Raw genomic sequence first — 14,438 nt, 5'->3', positions numbered from 1 at the left:
GGACTCTGTCACACAGGCGCGCGCGTGTGTGTGCGTGCAACAAGGCTTGCGTATGCAACAAGGCCTGACGGGTTTCGCTGACTCATTTCTATATTTATTAACAGGCACTTCTCATGTTACTGAATAAAGGTGCGTTACAACTAAATCCTAAGTACATGAACTTAAATACTTGACTGTAGTTCAGTTAAATCATACATCTTTCTTCATTTTTAAAGTGCAAATGTAGTTTTTATTCTCCTGCATTCATCTTCACCATCACACATCACACATTACTACTTTTTTGCAATAAAGATGTTATAATGTGGATAATGGATAGGTGCACGTCAAGAGAGGACATTACTGTAACAGAGTATTTCTGCATTTTGCAACTTTTCTTTTTTTAAAGATCTCTGATTTCATAAAACACCAATACAAATAATGTATATATAAAGGGCATATTTATGTTAATTTTCTCTTAAAATTACACTTTTCTCAAACAACACATTGTTGCTGTCCTAAATCATATGGGAATAATCGTAAACAATTCAAAAAAGGTGTGCGTCTCACATCACCCCCGTACTCCGATCTCTCCCTGTAGCATCTCGGATACACTTCAAAATTCTCACCATCACTTACAGAGCACTTCACGGTCAGGCTCCTACTTATGTAGCTGATCTACTTCGCCCCACATTGTGTTTTTTATGCTTTTAAATTTCTGCTGTTAAGCACTTTGTGATGTCATGTCTGTGAAAAGCGCTCTATAAATAAATTTCATTCATTCAAAAAGGACATTTTCTCTGAGTGGCTTCGGCAACATTTTATATGCCACGATGCTTTTTGATTAAGAGACATACAATTCTTAAAATAAGTACACACTACAGACATTCAAATTCAGTAAACAGTAAACCAGTCAAGTCTAAGCAAAATTTGACACATTCTCAGCTTTGCACTTGGTTTCCGGTCAGCTCACACAAATTTGAGGACGAGCTTCTTGGTGAGGGTGTACTTGGGCTGTGGCATTTGTTTGTAGTTTAAATATTCTCCTCTCCCGACCTCCCTGTTCACACGTGTCAGCACAGTGAGTATATCATCCTTCTCCAAGCTGCACAAAAAACAGAGGAATCACGTTACACATCATAAACTTTGCACAAATTGTGGGTATATTTTAATAAAACATCAAGACATATGACATCAGCAGCACATCAGATCTATCTGAAAACAACAAAGCACACCAACAGAAACAGCGACAGAATTATAGTCCCTAATCTGTGAAAAGGGAAGATTTTCTGTCAAAAGCTGATTGTATAATGTGTTCCAAAAGGTTATGGATCACGTCAGACAGTTAGGCCTACTGTAAACACTGTTGACCCTAGAAATCTGTCACTCCCCCTGTATATGAGCCCTACTTTTTAACTCTGAATGAGGACTCTTTTTTAATACTTTGGGAATTCTGTACTTATAAACATGAAGATGTCACCCACAGCACACGCAAGCATAAGTGCTCATTCTTTGTGAAAGAGTTTGTGGCAAAGCTGGGGTCCAGCCTGGTTTTAAAGAATGACTTTGTTGGCCAAACATTTGCCTAAACTGCAGCTGGACAAAAGGCTCACAAAGCATCATCTTAAACTCCGGGTGGAGGGCTTCTCACCTTTCTGCTGCACTCCTCAGCTGCCTGCACAGCTCCTGGATGTAGATGGAGCCCGTGTTAACGTTTCGAAACGACTTGCACTCCGGCACGGTGGCCATGCCCAGCAGCATGTCGGCTTCAGCAGAGACAGTTTCACCCTTCACAGAACCAGCGTCTTCCTCCACGCTCTCCCTGACCGCCTCCTCCTGTCTTAGCTTAGGGGGACACGGCTGGGCTCCTCTCTGGTAGTCGCTTCCCTGACACGCTTGGATGAAGAACAGTTTGGGCTTCCCTGCCAAGGTGGGTGCTCCCCTGCTGGTGAAGGGCTGGGTCAGCTCTTTTAAGGACACCCTCTGCTCATCGGCCCCAAAGACACATTCCAGTTCTCCATGGGAGAGCACGCACACCACCTGAGATCAGACATGTTTTGTGTTAAATTGTGCTACGTTTCAATAAAACTTGGATTTTAGATAAGAATCCTCAATGACACTTTAATAATAATGTTGGAGTTAAACATTAGATTGTTTTGTATTCAAGCAATCCCAGTCAGTCACAGAGACTTGTAGGTTAACTACAATTTAAAAAGACTATTGTAAATACAGTTTCAAAGGTAATAGTTCAACATTTTTGAGAGTTTTATTGATCAATCATTCAAAAATGACAAAAAAGGTATTCCTCAAATGTCAACCTACTGTCAAACTATTCGTTTACAGAGCAAAAAATAAACTGTCAATGATATAACAGCCCTGAAGGTGTGTGACACTGCTCACCAACACATCTTCATCCAGAAAATTCCGTGAGCCCAGTTTCAATAGTTCTTGTCGCATGGCTTCTGCAGTCAAGTTGTTGTGCACCGACACAGTAAAGCCAAGGCGGGTGAACACTGAGCGCAGAGCCTCTGTGTCACATAAAAGAGAGACAAATTGATTGTTTTTATATCATCTCATCTTATATTATCATCAAATCATGTGTGATAAGCATCAACTCTGAGGATCGTCAACCTGGAATGCTGTTCGGTAACATACAGATAAACAGTACAGAAACAAACCAGATCACATGGTTGATCAATAACAGGGAGACATACCCACATCCTCCTGAGTCCCTTTTCGGGAGTTTAGCCATGATCCCTGGAAGTCCTCATTATTGATGACCACACACAATCCACGTGGTATATTTTTCAGAGTGTAGTAGTCCGCCTAAGGGGCACAAGCACAGCCACATAGACAAATCATAAACGTTATTATTTAAATAAATGAATGAGAGATATTTATGTTTGAGTGAATAGTTACATGATCAGGAAGAGAGGACTCTGTATTTGGTTCTGCATCGGAGCAAACGCTCATTTCTTCACCTGAAGAACAACAACAGAGGTCTATGCATCATTAAAAACAATAGCACACGGGGGACTATCTACAGCAGTGAGAGGGGTGGGGGGGGGGGGGGGGGGAAGCCTAATCCGGAATGTAAATGATTCAATGTCTGTGCTCAAAATGAAATGGGAAGTCAGTGAGTCATACAGAGAGACTTACAGCGGGCCTCACTTTCAGACATCGACACATCAATAGAGGCGTTGTTGACCCTCTGTAGGAACAAAACAGAGTTAGAGTTTTCTTTAAGCTGGCTCGTTATAGTATTAACTGTATACAAACACACATTTATATACACACACCTGGTAATCCACGCTGACATGAGACCCTCTGGCTCGAGGCGGCTGGGTTACCCCTAAAAACAAAACAATCATTTCACGAGTTTCGTAGTTATGTAACATTTAAATGTGTATGTGCTTGTGTGTAAGTGCACATCGTACTTTCCATGTAGCGCTGTAGCATCGATGCCAGTGGTTGATCCAGTTGCAGCAACACTGAATGCAACTCTTCAAGTTTTGTATTCGACAGTAAACCACTCTTTTCCATTTCAGCAAACACATCCAGTGCCGTCTGTAAGCAACAGAGGAGACAGTGTGTAATGATCAGGAAGAGAGGAGGACTCTTCTGTATTTTAAATGACATTATATCTAAATACATCAATACACGATGAAATGTGGCAAAAATTGGATGAGCATTGCCATGGAAGCCCGGGATTCATGTTAATAACAACACAATTTAAAAAAACAAGAAACAACAGTTTGAGGCAAAGTGGCTGTAGGTCAGTTAATTCAATCTCAGAAGCGAGCGGCTATCATCTGATGATTATTTTGATTTTCATTGGTTTGTAAACTGGCTACGTGTGAAACAACCCGGTCGCACAAGTTGCTTTATCGGATTGTAAACAATGAGCAGCGCACGGAAAGGGAAGTCTCTGCCCAGATATCCGCTGGCTACACCAGGACCCCAGGAATATCTGCCCTTAACCGCCACCGATAGCCGACGGGTTCAAAATGGCCACCCGAGGGCGTCTACATCGTCTGAGCGGCTTATACTGTACTTGTTATGGTACAGAAGTCATACTTGCTTATGTAATGAAATCTATAACCCAGTTCCTATTTGTCAATATATAAATGCAATAGTCAGGTGGTGTTCTTAATGGATTTTGGTTAGCGTACCACTGTTGAAAGAAAAAGAATGATAACTTAGTACGCCGATTACAGTGGAGGGAATTTAACTTTTTACTATTAACGATATATTGGATTTTTTACTCAGAGGAAAGTGAACTCTACATGTCATCATTTCTTATATACAGTAACTGTGGATTTAACTGCGGATGTGTGTGTTCTCACATTGCATGTCTCAGTTTGTCTTCTGCCCAGCTGGCTGCTCAAAAGAAACTTCATCTTTTCAAGATTTTCCTGAGTCATGTCCTCATACACCTTGTACAGCGTCACCCTGAAAGAAAGAGCAGAAGCGTGGAAAGGAGAAGGAGAGAACCAACAGACACGAGACTACAACTGGGAATAACGCTGTAGTGTAATCCTGGCGTACAGTAGATGTATTTCTGCCTTCACACGTACCTGTATTCTGACAGCATGGGATTTGCGTCGGTTTCTTCCGGTGGCCTGCTGTCTGTCTCCAGGAGGTTGAGGAGATCTGTTCGGCGGATAGTTTGGAGGAGATTATAAAGGAACAAGTTGTTCTCCAGCAGACCTTTTTCTTCCAGTCTCAAGAACAGCTTTTTCGCATCCCTGATCTGTATGAGAGCAACCAGGAAACACACAAACGAACCTTTGAGAAGACAAACTTTAAAACGGGAACAACATGCAACAGCTGAGAGTATTCCGTTGTAGCCTCACAGGGCTTAGTGTTCAATTACGATTTTCCCCCACATCCGATCTTTCTGCCTCGGCTTTCATATTAATGTTTGAAGAGACCCACATCTATCTATCTTATTAGGCTTAACTGACGACAGGTTAACTTCACGCTGCCGTAGTGGTATCGGGTGCAGTAGTATTGGAGTAGTTTTACAAGTACATGAGCACAGTATCGGACCTGATACCCGAAACTGTTTCCTACTGTCCGAGGAAAACTTCTTTTGACATATTGTCAAATTTAACGGAGCCAAGATTACCAACAACCATCTACTCCCTCTGAGAGACCATTTATGATTTATTACGACTCATAAACAGACACCCACTAATTCAGCGAACATGATGTGACGATGATGATAATGCTCATCTACCTTAACAACGCTGTGTACACATTCTTATAACTGCTGATTTATGAGTGAAACATGTCGAATAATTTCGGATTTTTTTTCTCAGGTAACAAACATCATCGGTGTGATAACCAATGACGCATTGCAATATGTTCTGTGAAGAGTTTCTTCTTCTTCTTCTGTAGTTTCAAAGTACCACTTCGACACTGTATGGTGAGTGACCTGCACAGTAAAGTATGACTTGGAATAACACACTGAATTCCGATACAACTTTTCTCACAGAGGTTGATTAGGCAGTGATGGACATATGAAAGTAGCCCAGATCTGCTGGGGGAAAACAAATATCAGATTCCTGTGTCCACCTACTCTGAAGAAAATCAGACATGAGAGCAAAACAAAAATAAAAATCGGATTTGGGCCGCAATTGCTTGTAATGCGAATGTTTTATTAATATTGTTTAAACAACAACATAAAACCATAAAACACTTATACACACAGAAGTAAAAAACTCAACATAAACTGTCCATAGTTACTGATCAATGTGTCTTCTTTTCATCAGGCATGGGGGTTGAGACAAGATCAAAGATAACACAAGACGGTGCAAGTACTCACTCCCTCCAGACGTTTCCTGTTGACGACATCTTGACACAAGAAGCAGAGAGATGCCACCTCAGAGGACTCCAGCTCCTCATCTATGCGAGACAGCTTCAGCCGATCCATCACAGAGCCGCTCCCTCCAGCACAGGCCGGTGCTCAGTTCTACGGGTTATGTTGCTGTCAGAGGCACAGAAACATCAGAGACAGGCACAAAGGAAAAGTGGGCATCTGTTAGGGAAGCTAAAGCAAGAGAAGATAAACACAACATGAGCTGTGGCTGAATATATTGGAAATACTCATTTACGTCATAGACAACAAACAGATCACAAAGATCTCTGTAGACATATTGTACGGGTACTCGTTACTTTAATGGACTTTACTCTCAAAGTCTACGCAGTCTGGCTATGTATAAGACTAAAATGTATTTCAGATGGTTAACATACATACATATATATATATATATTTGTATTTGTGGTGTATTATTTATCTTGTTTTCCTTATTTTGTTGTTGTTTTAACTTTTACTGTTCACTTCCTTGTTCTTGTTTTTATGATATTTGTCTTTGGAAAACCACTTTGTCATCTCGTACTGTTTGAATATCATGTACTATTATTACCATTAATGTATTATAGTAAAGCTACAGGACAGGTCATAGTAGTGCTTTTTAATCACTGAGTGGACTGAGTGGATATAACGTCACAGAGAACAACACCAGTCCTGACGTTTCTTTTACGTCACAAAATGACAATTTTATATTTAAAATGTTTTAACTCAAGCCCGGATGACGCAACAACAACAACACCAATGTTAAATCAAATTATATTAACGTTAACATTCAATTACAGTCAACAGTGAGACCTTTGGGTTACTCCATAGACTCTCTTAGCTCGCTGACGTAAACTTCATTCCACAGGTGAGAACATTTACGACGTTAAAACTTACCGCTGCTCGTTCACGTCCAAGAAGCGAAAAGGCGCGTCTTCTGTACTTCAGTCAAAAATATACTTTATGGCAGCGAAACATTCACAAATAAAGTATTGGCAGTAACACTAACAGTTATTTATCGTGTTGTTCGTGCGCTGTCCTTTGCTCGTTTCACTTTCAGAGGAAGGTGCCACATTGTATTATATAATGGTCGCTTCCGCTTAAAACCTTCAAAATAAAAGCTATGTTTGTGGTCAACAAAGATGAAAAGGGTTGTTTTTTTCAACTTCAGATGAGCCTCCGTTAAGGGTTTCGTTGCTAGTCTACAAAACTGACCTACAGGTCTAGTTTAATCTATTTGGTGAAGGCTGTAACACCCTTTTCATTTTGTAACTATTTTCTTTCTTTTGAACGTTACACTTTTATTCTGAAGACGGACAGCTATTTCCTGATTTGACGCGTCTCAAACCCTTGCCCAGACATGTCTTGACCAGACAACATTGACAGGGTACCAAAACTGAAACTACAAACACTTTTGAAACAAACAACTTTATTCAGATCACAAAAGTTATTTTTAGCAAGATCACAGAGCTCAGGTGAACTATCTGGGTTTAAAGTTATTGCTCCTCCTCATCACGTTTCCTTGTATAGGCTACTACCAGTCATGTTTTACTCAGGAAAAAGAGACAAGATATAACTTAACCAAATGATAAACTAAGCTCTAAAAGGCTGTTTTCAGCTTGTGAACTCTGGGGTGTGCTTTCAGGGTGAGGGGGCGTTCAGGCTTGGTTCTGGAGGACGGCGGGACTCAAAAGGGAGGAAGTACTCTCTGGCAAACTGGAAGACGTCATTTGGTTTTCTCAACAGCAAAAACTGCAGGAAGTCAGATATGAGGGCACGGATCTCTGGATGCTGTCTCAGGTACGAGGCATGGTCCGCCTTCAGCTCCTCCTGCCCAACGAAACATAAACACATTCACATTCTGTTCACATTCTGTTCTGTTGGAAGGATTTATGGGGTGAGATGATGATGGGATACATATTGGATAAGGAGGCAACATATTCTTCAGACGGTCTGAATAAATCTCCTTATAATATGAGAACATCATTGGTTACCTTTCTGTCCACAAATTTGGAGCGCATCTGCATGTCTTCTTCCCAAACCAGAGGGATCTTCTCAAAACCTAACACACAGACAATATGATTGACTACGTTTCATTAAAACATGAGTGTGTGGGTGTGTGTGTGTGTGAGTGTGTGTGTGTGTGTGTCTGTGTGTGACAGCGGTTACCTTTTTCTAGCTGTGATTGCAGCTGCAGAAGCCTCATAGTGACCGGTGATCCCACCTGCACCCTGCTGGCCATGTGCCTGATCAGAGAACATTAACTGGTCAAAAAATATTTTTTTTGTTGTTGAAAAACAAACAAACAAGACAAGCACAGAAATGAAATGAAATGAAACAGGTATGGTCTCTAAATGAGCTGCACACACAGTGATCCACATTGTTGGGCAGGGAGACCTTCCAACAAGTTTAGGAACCCGAGGATGTCTAGTCATTGAGCTTACCCATCAGCCAGGAAGTAGCACTGCCAGGTAGTGGGGCTGTCCTCCACGGAGTGAACAACCCTCTCCACCCCAAAAACCTCCACAGTCTCATCCCCAACCTGCAGCTGCTTCAGACCCAGCTCGCTCTGGCCACAGAGAAACAGATGATCAGAGTTCCCCATTCAAACAAGACACCGAATGACCAAGAGGTCATGTCTCGTTGACATGATTACTTACAAAAGTGGTGTGGATGATGTATAATCCCTGGTCAAAGGAGATAAAGGTCATGTGTTCGGGCACCTTCTTCTTGAGAGCGAGCAGGCGCATAAGCAGCAAGTTGGACCCCTCGGTAACGAGGCCGTTTAGGGCGGACATGGGGTAAGAAACGCTCTCCATTGTCGTCTCCTGTATACACACACAAACAAAAGAATTAGCACTTACAGTAATTTCACAACAGCAAGTTTTGTCGACATCTCCAATGGTAAATGTTTGTATAACAAAAGACATTTGAATCCAGATTTCACAAAACGGTATAGGTACTTTGCTTGCTCAGCAAGATGTCAGGTTTTTAACCATGTCATCATATTAGCATCTATGTCACATCAACATGTGTAGAGGGCCTGGGGCTGATAGATGCTGTTTTTACAGTTGATGCCCAGCCCACTCTACAGTTCCTTCTCTCACCTCTCCCACAGTGGTAACTTTATCGATCAGCATCTGCCCGTCATGCTGCACCATGTGACACCTCCTGTCCAAACTGTGACCCTCAAGCTGAAAAGGGGATTCAATGTGTTCAAATGAAAACCAAACAAAATCAGACAGACGAAAGGCAGTCAAGTGCCCCCGGTACAACGTTTTCACCTCCCTGCGTGTTAAAATGAGACAGTGTGGGAAGTTTGCGACGACTCACCTTGACATACTCGTGGTAATCTTCCTCCAGCACCTCCAGCTCCGTGGTTAGGTAGGCTTGAATGGACAAGGATGAAGGACACGAAGAAAAGGGCGTAACGTGACACATCTGTAAATAGACAACCTGCCTTTGCAGCCCCTTTCCTCCCCTTTCCTCCCCTCACCTGTCACTGTGGTTCCACAGGGGGAGTCATCGATGGCTCCCTGGCTCTGAGCATGCAGGAGCAAACAGGGCTGCTGGACTCTACGGGCAAACTCCACCGTCACACTGAACTTCCCCAGGTCTCGGCCGCCCTTTGACACAGTCACCAGAGAGTCTGGAAACACACACTTCAGCAGCTCTGCAGGCTCTGAGAGAGAGGTTGGGGGGGGGGGGGGGGGGGGATTGATTTAAGTTTGAGCCAAAACGGACAGGTTCAAATTTTCTCAAGAAGCTTTTTTTCGATTGTATTTTGTTGCACACTGCTCCAATGAAATTACCTAATTGTCAATATACTGTGTGAGGCAACTCGAGATGCGCCAAAACCAGGTGGCGCTAACACTCAGGCGAAGCCTTTACGTCGTTTCTGTCTCCTACCGACGCTCCACGCCATGCAGAGTTAACGTTATACTGGCAACTCACCAACGCTGGACATCAACGTGAGTGCTTCGTCGGACGCTTTCAACTCCACTCCGAGGTCGAGTCCCTCGATCCCGGCCAAGGCTCCGGCAGGTGTCTCGTCTTCCAGCGGGGCTTCCATCGTTACCGCTGCCTTTGTTTAATTGCAGATACTTCCGGTAATAACAGCTTCACTGGTATTTTTGTTGTTGTTGTTAACGGATTGTTTTGGAGTTTTTATGGCACGCAGCTTTTTGACGTTACATCTATCTGCAGCCTTCTTGCCAATACGGAAGTGAGGACGAACAAATGTGAGTTGTCGTGGCAACGACGCTGTAGTACCGTGCAGACGGATGTATGTGCGCAACTGAACTTGCACCAAAAGCAAGTGCACTCAGACAAATCCTATACATTGGACATGTTAGTTGAATCTACTCCATGTGTTTTAGCTATTATTAAGATTAATAAAATAAAACTTCAAAATAATGGCAGGAAACAGCTTTTTACATTATCATATAGAATAGATACTAATGCTGTTCTGGTTTGACACTTTCAGATACTGTACTTAATGTGCATAGATAAGTCTAGGAGTCAGTAAAAATGCTTTTCTACATTCGTTTTTGATGTGTTAGATATGCACATGCCACCACCAGTACTCTGCATTCAGGGTTTATGTTTGTAAAACATTCTGGTGAAACTCCATGAAGCTTATGTTAACCCAACTTCATTAAAACATGGACCCACCATATTGATTATCATACTTTGAGCAAAAAAACCAAACCCAACACAAATCTGTGAAAATTTAAAAGTAAATGGTTTAATGTGATAAAAATACAAGCTTTTGAATGATACAAAAGATTGAGTACATCTTAAGAAAGCCCTCCCCCAGAGTAAATTATAGGTCCTTAATTAAGACATCGAGCATAGTAAGTTTGCATGCATTTTGGCGATGAAGCTTCAGTTGCGATGTGGAGACAACACGAGTCCCTTCCTCAGGGTGTACCTAATTTCAGGCATCTGCTTTACAGCCTGTTCCACGTAACCCTCTTTCACGTGACCCTCTTTCTGGCCCACTTCATTGTTCACGCGGCTGAGGATGATGAGAATGTTTTCACTCCTAAAACAATATACAATTAAAAAAAACGTGTTATTATCCCTATCAGGGCACATAATTATTAAGTCAAGTGTACAGTATACACTTGACTTAATCGATTACATCATCAGATCTACAACATATTGTGGATACTTCACGATCACGATTCATTTTAGAGTTTCACATTTACCTCTTACAGCCCTCCTTGAGCTGCTGACACACAGATTGGATGAACCAGCTCCCATCTGTGGTGTGTCTGTATGAGCTACAATCTTCAACAGAGGCAACGGCAATCAGAAAATCAGCATCCTCAGCGATGGATGGCGAGTGAGAATCATCAGCTTCTAAAAACACTCCACGCTGTGTCTGCCCTCCCTGACAGGCCTGGATCAGGAACACTTTGGGCTTGCCGGTGAGGGTCGGCTGAGCGGTCGGCTTGAATGTTCCAGTTATTGCTTTGATGGAAAGGGGCTGATCGTCAACACCGAAGACTACACCCTTCTTTCCGTGACTGAGAATACAGCAGACGAAGGCATCGCCATGTCGAGGAGCCTCTTGAAGAGGAGTGAATCCGCTGCCAGACCACTCCTCAACATTGAACTCCTGCAGCTGAGCGAGGTCGCTCTGAGAAGCAAAGCATTTCAGCGCTCGCTCCATCTGGTCCTTGGTTTGGTCTTTACACATCAGCGCTCTGAAGCCCAGCCAGCTGAACACCTCTGCCAAACTTTCTGCAGGAAAATTTCATGAAAAAGAAAAAAACGGTGAAGCTGCAACCACCAACGAACAGGACAATTGTGTAAATCTGTTCACTCTGTAATTAAATAAAATATTTATTTTGTATCGCCCAAAATCACAATTCACAAATTTGCCTCAGAGGGCTCTGCGACACATTTTGTGTACATTTTGTAAAAAGAAAATAAGTTCAATGAAATCTTAAGTAACGATTAGACATTTTGTACTACCTTTTAATTTACAGGTGCCATCATCATTTCAAGTGTTTATTGCAAAAATAAATGTTATTTGTAGTAGAAATGTAACATACCAGCATCTTTGTTGGTTCCACTTCTCTTTTTATTCTCCTTTCTATCCTTGAAATTCTCGTTGTTTATGATCACACAGAGGCCGGTGGGCTTGCTGTTCAACTCATACAGCTGAAAACAGTGGAACCAGACACACAAACACAGCATGAATAAACCAACTGGGGTGGATCATGTTTGCCATTTCAATATTATATAATCGAAGACTTTTACGAAAGCGGTACCTTTGCTTTTCTATACCAGTTTTAAATTCATTACGGAGCTAATATTATGTATGTTAAAACAGGATCATAACCATGTCATGTGTTTCTCTCACAAAGAATAACTAAAAACACTGACTCGAGCACAGCGTGCTATTTCAATGTTAATACATCACCTCCTTTGGCCTCTTGCTCAGACACAGACCATCTGAGGAAATCAGAGGGGAACAGAATTACACCTCCAAACTTAACAGCCTTAAGATGTCCACTTCGTGAACGTGAAACACACATTAGGCTGAATAGGAGTCATTTCAATACCAGAACTATTAAACCATTATAAATCATACGTACCACTGACATCACCTGAACAAGCTTGGACAGGCTTGGTTAAAATGCTGGTGTCCTTCAACTGCATGCTCTTCAGTTTAGGGAAAGTATCTATAATATCCTCATCAGTTTGCAGGAGGTTCAGGAAGGCTTTGCAGCTGTCCTCACCTTTGTTTATGAGCTTGTCCACGAGCCCAACGACGTGGCCCTCTACATCTACCTTGTTGATGCTTTTAAGGTTGTTGTACTCACGCTGAGTTATCAGTTTATTCTCATGAACTTTGTTGAGGATTAGCATGCGGTCTCCACACAAAGTCCCCACAATGGCTGTCTTATTACGTCTCACCGTGTCTTCGGCTGACATGTTGAATCTGAGAAACAGAGACAAAAAGAAGAAACAGTAAAGTACACCAGGAAATACTGGGGTTTGGTTCATTGAGGCAATCTGTGACAGCTGACATGTTTTTTGTAACATATACAGCATATATACATTAGAATTAATCATTGTGTACTTCACTCATGAGTGAGATTCATTTCTGACAATTTACCAAACGCAGCAGCAAGCGTTACTCTGTAATTAGTGAGTTTAATGAGTTGGCTTTATAATGTAGCCAAGTAGCTTGGAATTAACGATATAGTTTGACATCATGTAAGATTTGAACCTTACAAGTTGAATGCTGTACTCCGAAACTACAGCACAGCTCCAACAATACAGAGGTCATTACTTTAAGATTTGGTCACTTACAGTCAGGAAGTTGTTTCCTCCACTTTCGGTCGTACCCGGGAAATTCCGTGTCCTCGTGCCCGTAATAACTGTGCAAGCTGCTTTCGTTATCAAAACTCGGTAGTTATGTATCCGTACAAAGCTTGTATCTGAATTTAAAACAGGCTATTCAATTATGCGTTTCAAACGCTCGGGCTTTATGCACCATGTGCAAGCAATTCACCGAGTAAGTCGACTAGAATACGATGTAGCTACAGACAATGGAGGGTGGTGACTGTGGAGCTTGCTTACCGTTTCGTGGAAAAGGAGCACTTGAGCCCTCGTACCGAGCGCTCGTACCGTAACGACTCGCAGAACGTTCTTGATTGGTGCTCATCTCTGCCCTTGTGGCTGATGAGGGAACACAGTTCCGCTAGTGGTGTTTGCCTATCATTGGCCAAAGGGTGCAACAATGAGACGTCCTTTGACAATAAATTAACATAATCTAAAAGCTTATCTATATACCTAAAAGTTTACAATGCAGAGAACAGCTGTCCCTGGTGGTCTAGTGGTTAGGATTCGGCGCTCTCACCGCCGCGGCCCGGGTTCGATTCCCGGTCAGGGAACTGTGTTTTGTCTCGTGGTGCTAGCCATAAGCCTAAACTAGAACTTAATTGATAATTATGCTAAAAATAATAGTTGGTCTCCCTTTATGGAAAGTATCAATGGAATAGTTTTTTTCATTTTGTTGTAATTTATGTTTTCAGTTGTTATTGGGGAGCAACTTAGTGCTGGTAGTGGTCATGTGTTATTAAGACCTAATGTTAAATGTATATTTACAAGAAGAATTATAAAAAATAGATATTATTTGTTTAAACATTTCCAATTTTACTTAAAAAGTCAATTATTCTTCAGCTTTTAAGAAAATTGCCAGTTTTATTTAAAAAAAAATATATTTTTTGAAAACATATAGTTACCAAATTTATTTAAATACTTATCAATTCTGTTTTGAAAAAAGTTACTGATTTGGTAATGTTTTTAAATGTTTCCAATTTTAGTTTTAAAAACTTCTAAATTTTACTCAAAAAGTCAATGATTCTTCAGCTTTTAAAAAAAGTTACTAGTTTTATTGAAACACATACTGATTTGGTTACTTTTTTTTTCAAGTTACTAATTTTATTTAAAAAGTTATTGACTGAGTCTACTTCGTTTTTGGTGTATATTTACCATCAAGACATGTAACCAGAAGTATATGGTGTTTGAAATCGTTTGCGGTGTATGAATGAGACAATAAAGAAACAGGAAGCGCTGT

General features: G+C 41.5%; 3 protein-coding genes across 5 annotated transcripts; all 3 read right to left on the bottom strand.

Annotated features, from left to right (window-relative positions):
- Nucleotides 1-307: 307 nt before the first annotated feature.
- On the bottom strand, nt 308-6,886 carry casp8 (caspase 8, apoptosis-related cysteine peptidase). 2 transcript variants are annotated; one of them, XM_079284806.1, is made up of 12 exons: nt 6,734-6,886; nt 5,807-5,968; nt 4,554-4,729; nt 4,323-4,428; nt 3,414-3,543; nt 3,276-3,328; nt 3,136-3,187; nt 2,896-2,957; nt 2,691-2,802; nt 2,377-2,504; nt 1,628-2,016; nt 308-1,081 (listed from the first exon to the last, which is right to left on the bottom strand). In XM_079284806.1, the coding sequence occupies exons 2-12, from the start codon at nt 5,912-5,914 to the stop codon at nt 946-948; spliced, it is 1,452 nt and encodes a 483-aa protein (XP_079140932.1). In that variant the 5' UTR covers nt 5,915-5,968; nt 6,734-6,886; the 3' UTR covers nt 308-945. The 2 variants fall into 2 exon arrangements, with proteins under 2 accessions (XP_079140932.1, XP_079140933.1); XM_079284807.1 differs by having other exon boundaries at nt 3,148-3,187.
- Nucleotides 6,887-7,477: 591 nt separating this feature from the next.
- On the bottom strand, nt 7,478-9,908 carry catip (ciliogenesis associated TTC17 interacting protein; the record flags this gene model as incomplete). The annotated part of the gene is made up of 9 exons (XM_079285924.1): nt 7,478-7,666; nt 7,831-7,898; nt 8,006-8,082; nt 8,281-8,405; nt 8,497-8,664; nt 8,944-9,030; nt 9,170-9,225; nt 9,333-9,518; nt 9,791-9,908. The coding sequence occupies 9 exons, from the start codon at nt 9,906-9,908 to the stop codon at nt 7,478-7,480; spliced, it is 1,074 nt and encodes a 357-aa protein (XP_079142050.1).
- A 653-nt stretch (nt 9,909-10,561) lies between these two features.
- On the bottom strand, nt 10,562-13,520 carry LOC306789048 (caspase-3-like). 2 transcript variants are annotated; one of them, XM_079284812.1, is made up of 6 exons: nt 13,439-13,520; nt 12,448-12,794; nt 12,273-12,304; nt 11,902-12,010; nt 11,050-11,587; nt 10,562-10,883 (listed from the first exon to the last, which is right to left on the bottom strand). In XM_079284812.1, exons 2-6 carry the CDS (start codon nt 12,785-12,787, stop codon nt 10,724-10,726), a joined length of 1,179 nt encoding a protein of 392 aa, XP_079140938.1. In that variant the 5' UTR covers nt 12,788-12,794; nt 13,439-13,520; the 3' UTR covers nt 10,562-10,723. The 2 variants fall into 2 exon arrangements, with proteins under 2 accessions (XP_079140938.1, XP_079140937.1); XM_079284811.1 differs by lacking the exon at nt 13,439-13,520 and adding an exon at nt 13,169-13,430.
- Nucleotides 13,521-14,438: the final 918 nt, after the last annotated feature.

The sequence above is a fragment of the Melanostigma gelatinosum genome (assembly GCF_949748355.1).
Source record: "Melanostigma gelatinosum genome assembly, chromosome: 15".
Classification (NCBI taxonomy): Eukaryota; Metazoa; Chordata; class Actinopteri; order Perciformes; family Zoarcidae; genus Melanostigma; species Melanostigma gelatinosum.
Note: the sequence above shows the minus strand (reverse complement) of the source record. Positions and strands in the feature narration are given on the sequence as shown.

What these genes read in the sequence shown, in the direction of transcription:
- casp8 (XM_079284806.1), bottom strand. Translation starts at nt 5,914, where the DNA reads ATGGATCGGCTGAAGCTGTCTCGCATAGATGAGGAGCTGGAGTCCTCT. An exon ending in AGTCCTCTCTTCCTGATCAT is followed by an intron (nt 2,803 to 2,895) that starts GTAACTATTCAC and finishes TGTGCCCCTTAG; the next exon opens with GCGGACTACTACACTCTGAA. An exon ending in TTCTGGATGAAGATGTGTTG is followed by an intron (nt 2,017 to 2,376) that starts GTGAGCAGTGTC and finishes GTCTGATCTCAG; the next exon opens with GTGGTGTGCGTGCTCTCCCA.
- LOC306789048 (XM_079284812.1), bottom strand. Translation starts at nt 12,787, where the DNA reads ATGTCAGCCGAAGACACGGTGAGACGTAATAAGACAGCCATTGTGGGG. An exon ending in TTGTTCAGGTGATGTCAGTG is followed by an intron (nt 12,305 to 12,447) that starts GTACGTATGATT and finishes TGATTTCCTCAG; the next exon opens with ATGGTCTGTGTCTGAGCAAG. An exon ending in TGAGCAAGAGGCCAAAGGAG is followed by an intron (nt 12,011 to 12,272) that starts GTGATGTATTAA and finishes CACTGTTTTCAG; the next exon opens with CTGTATGAGTTGAACAGCAA.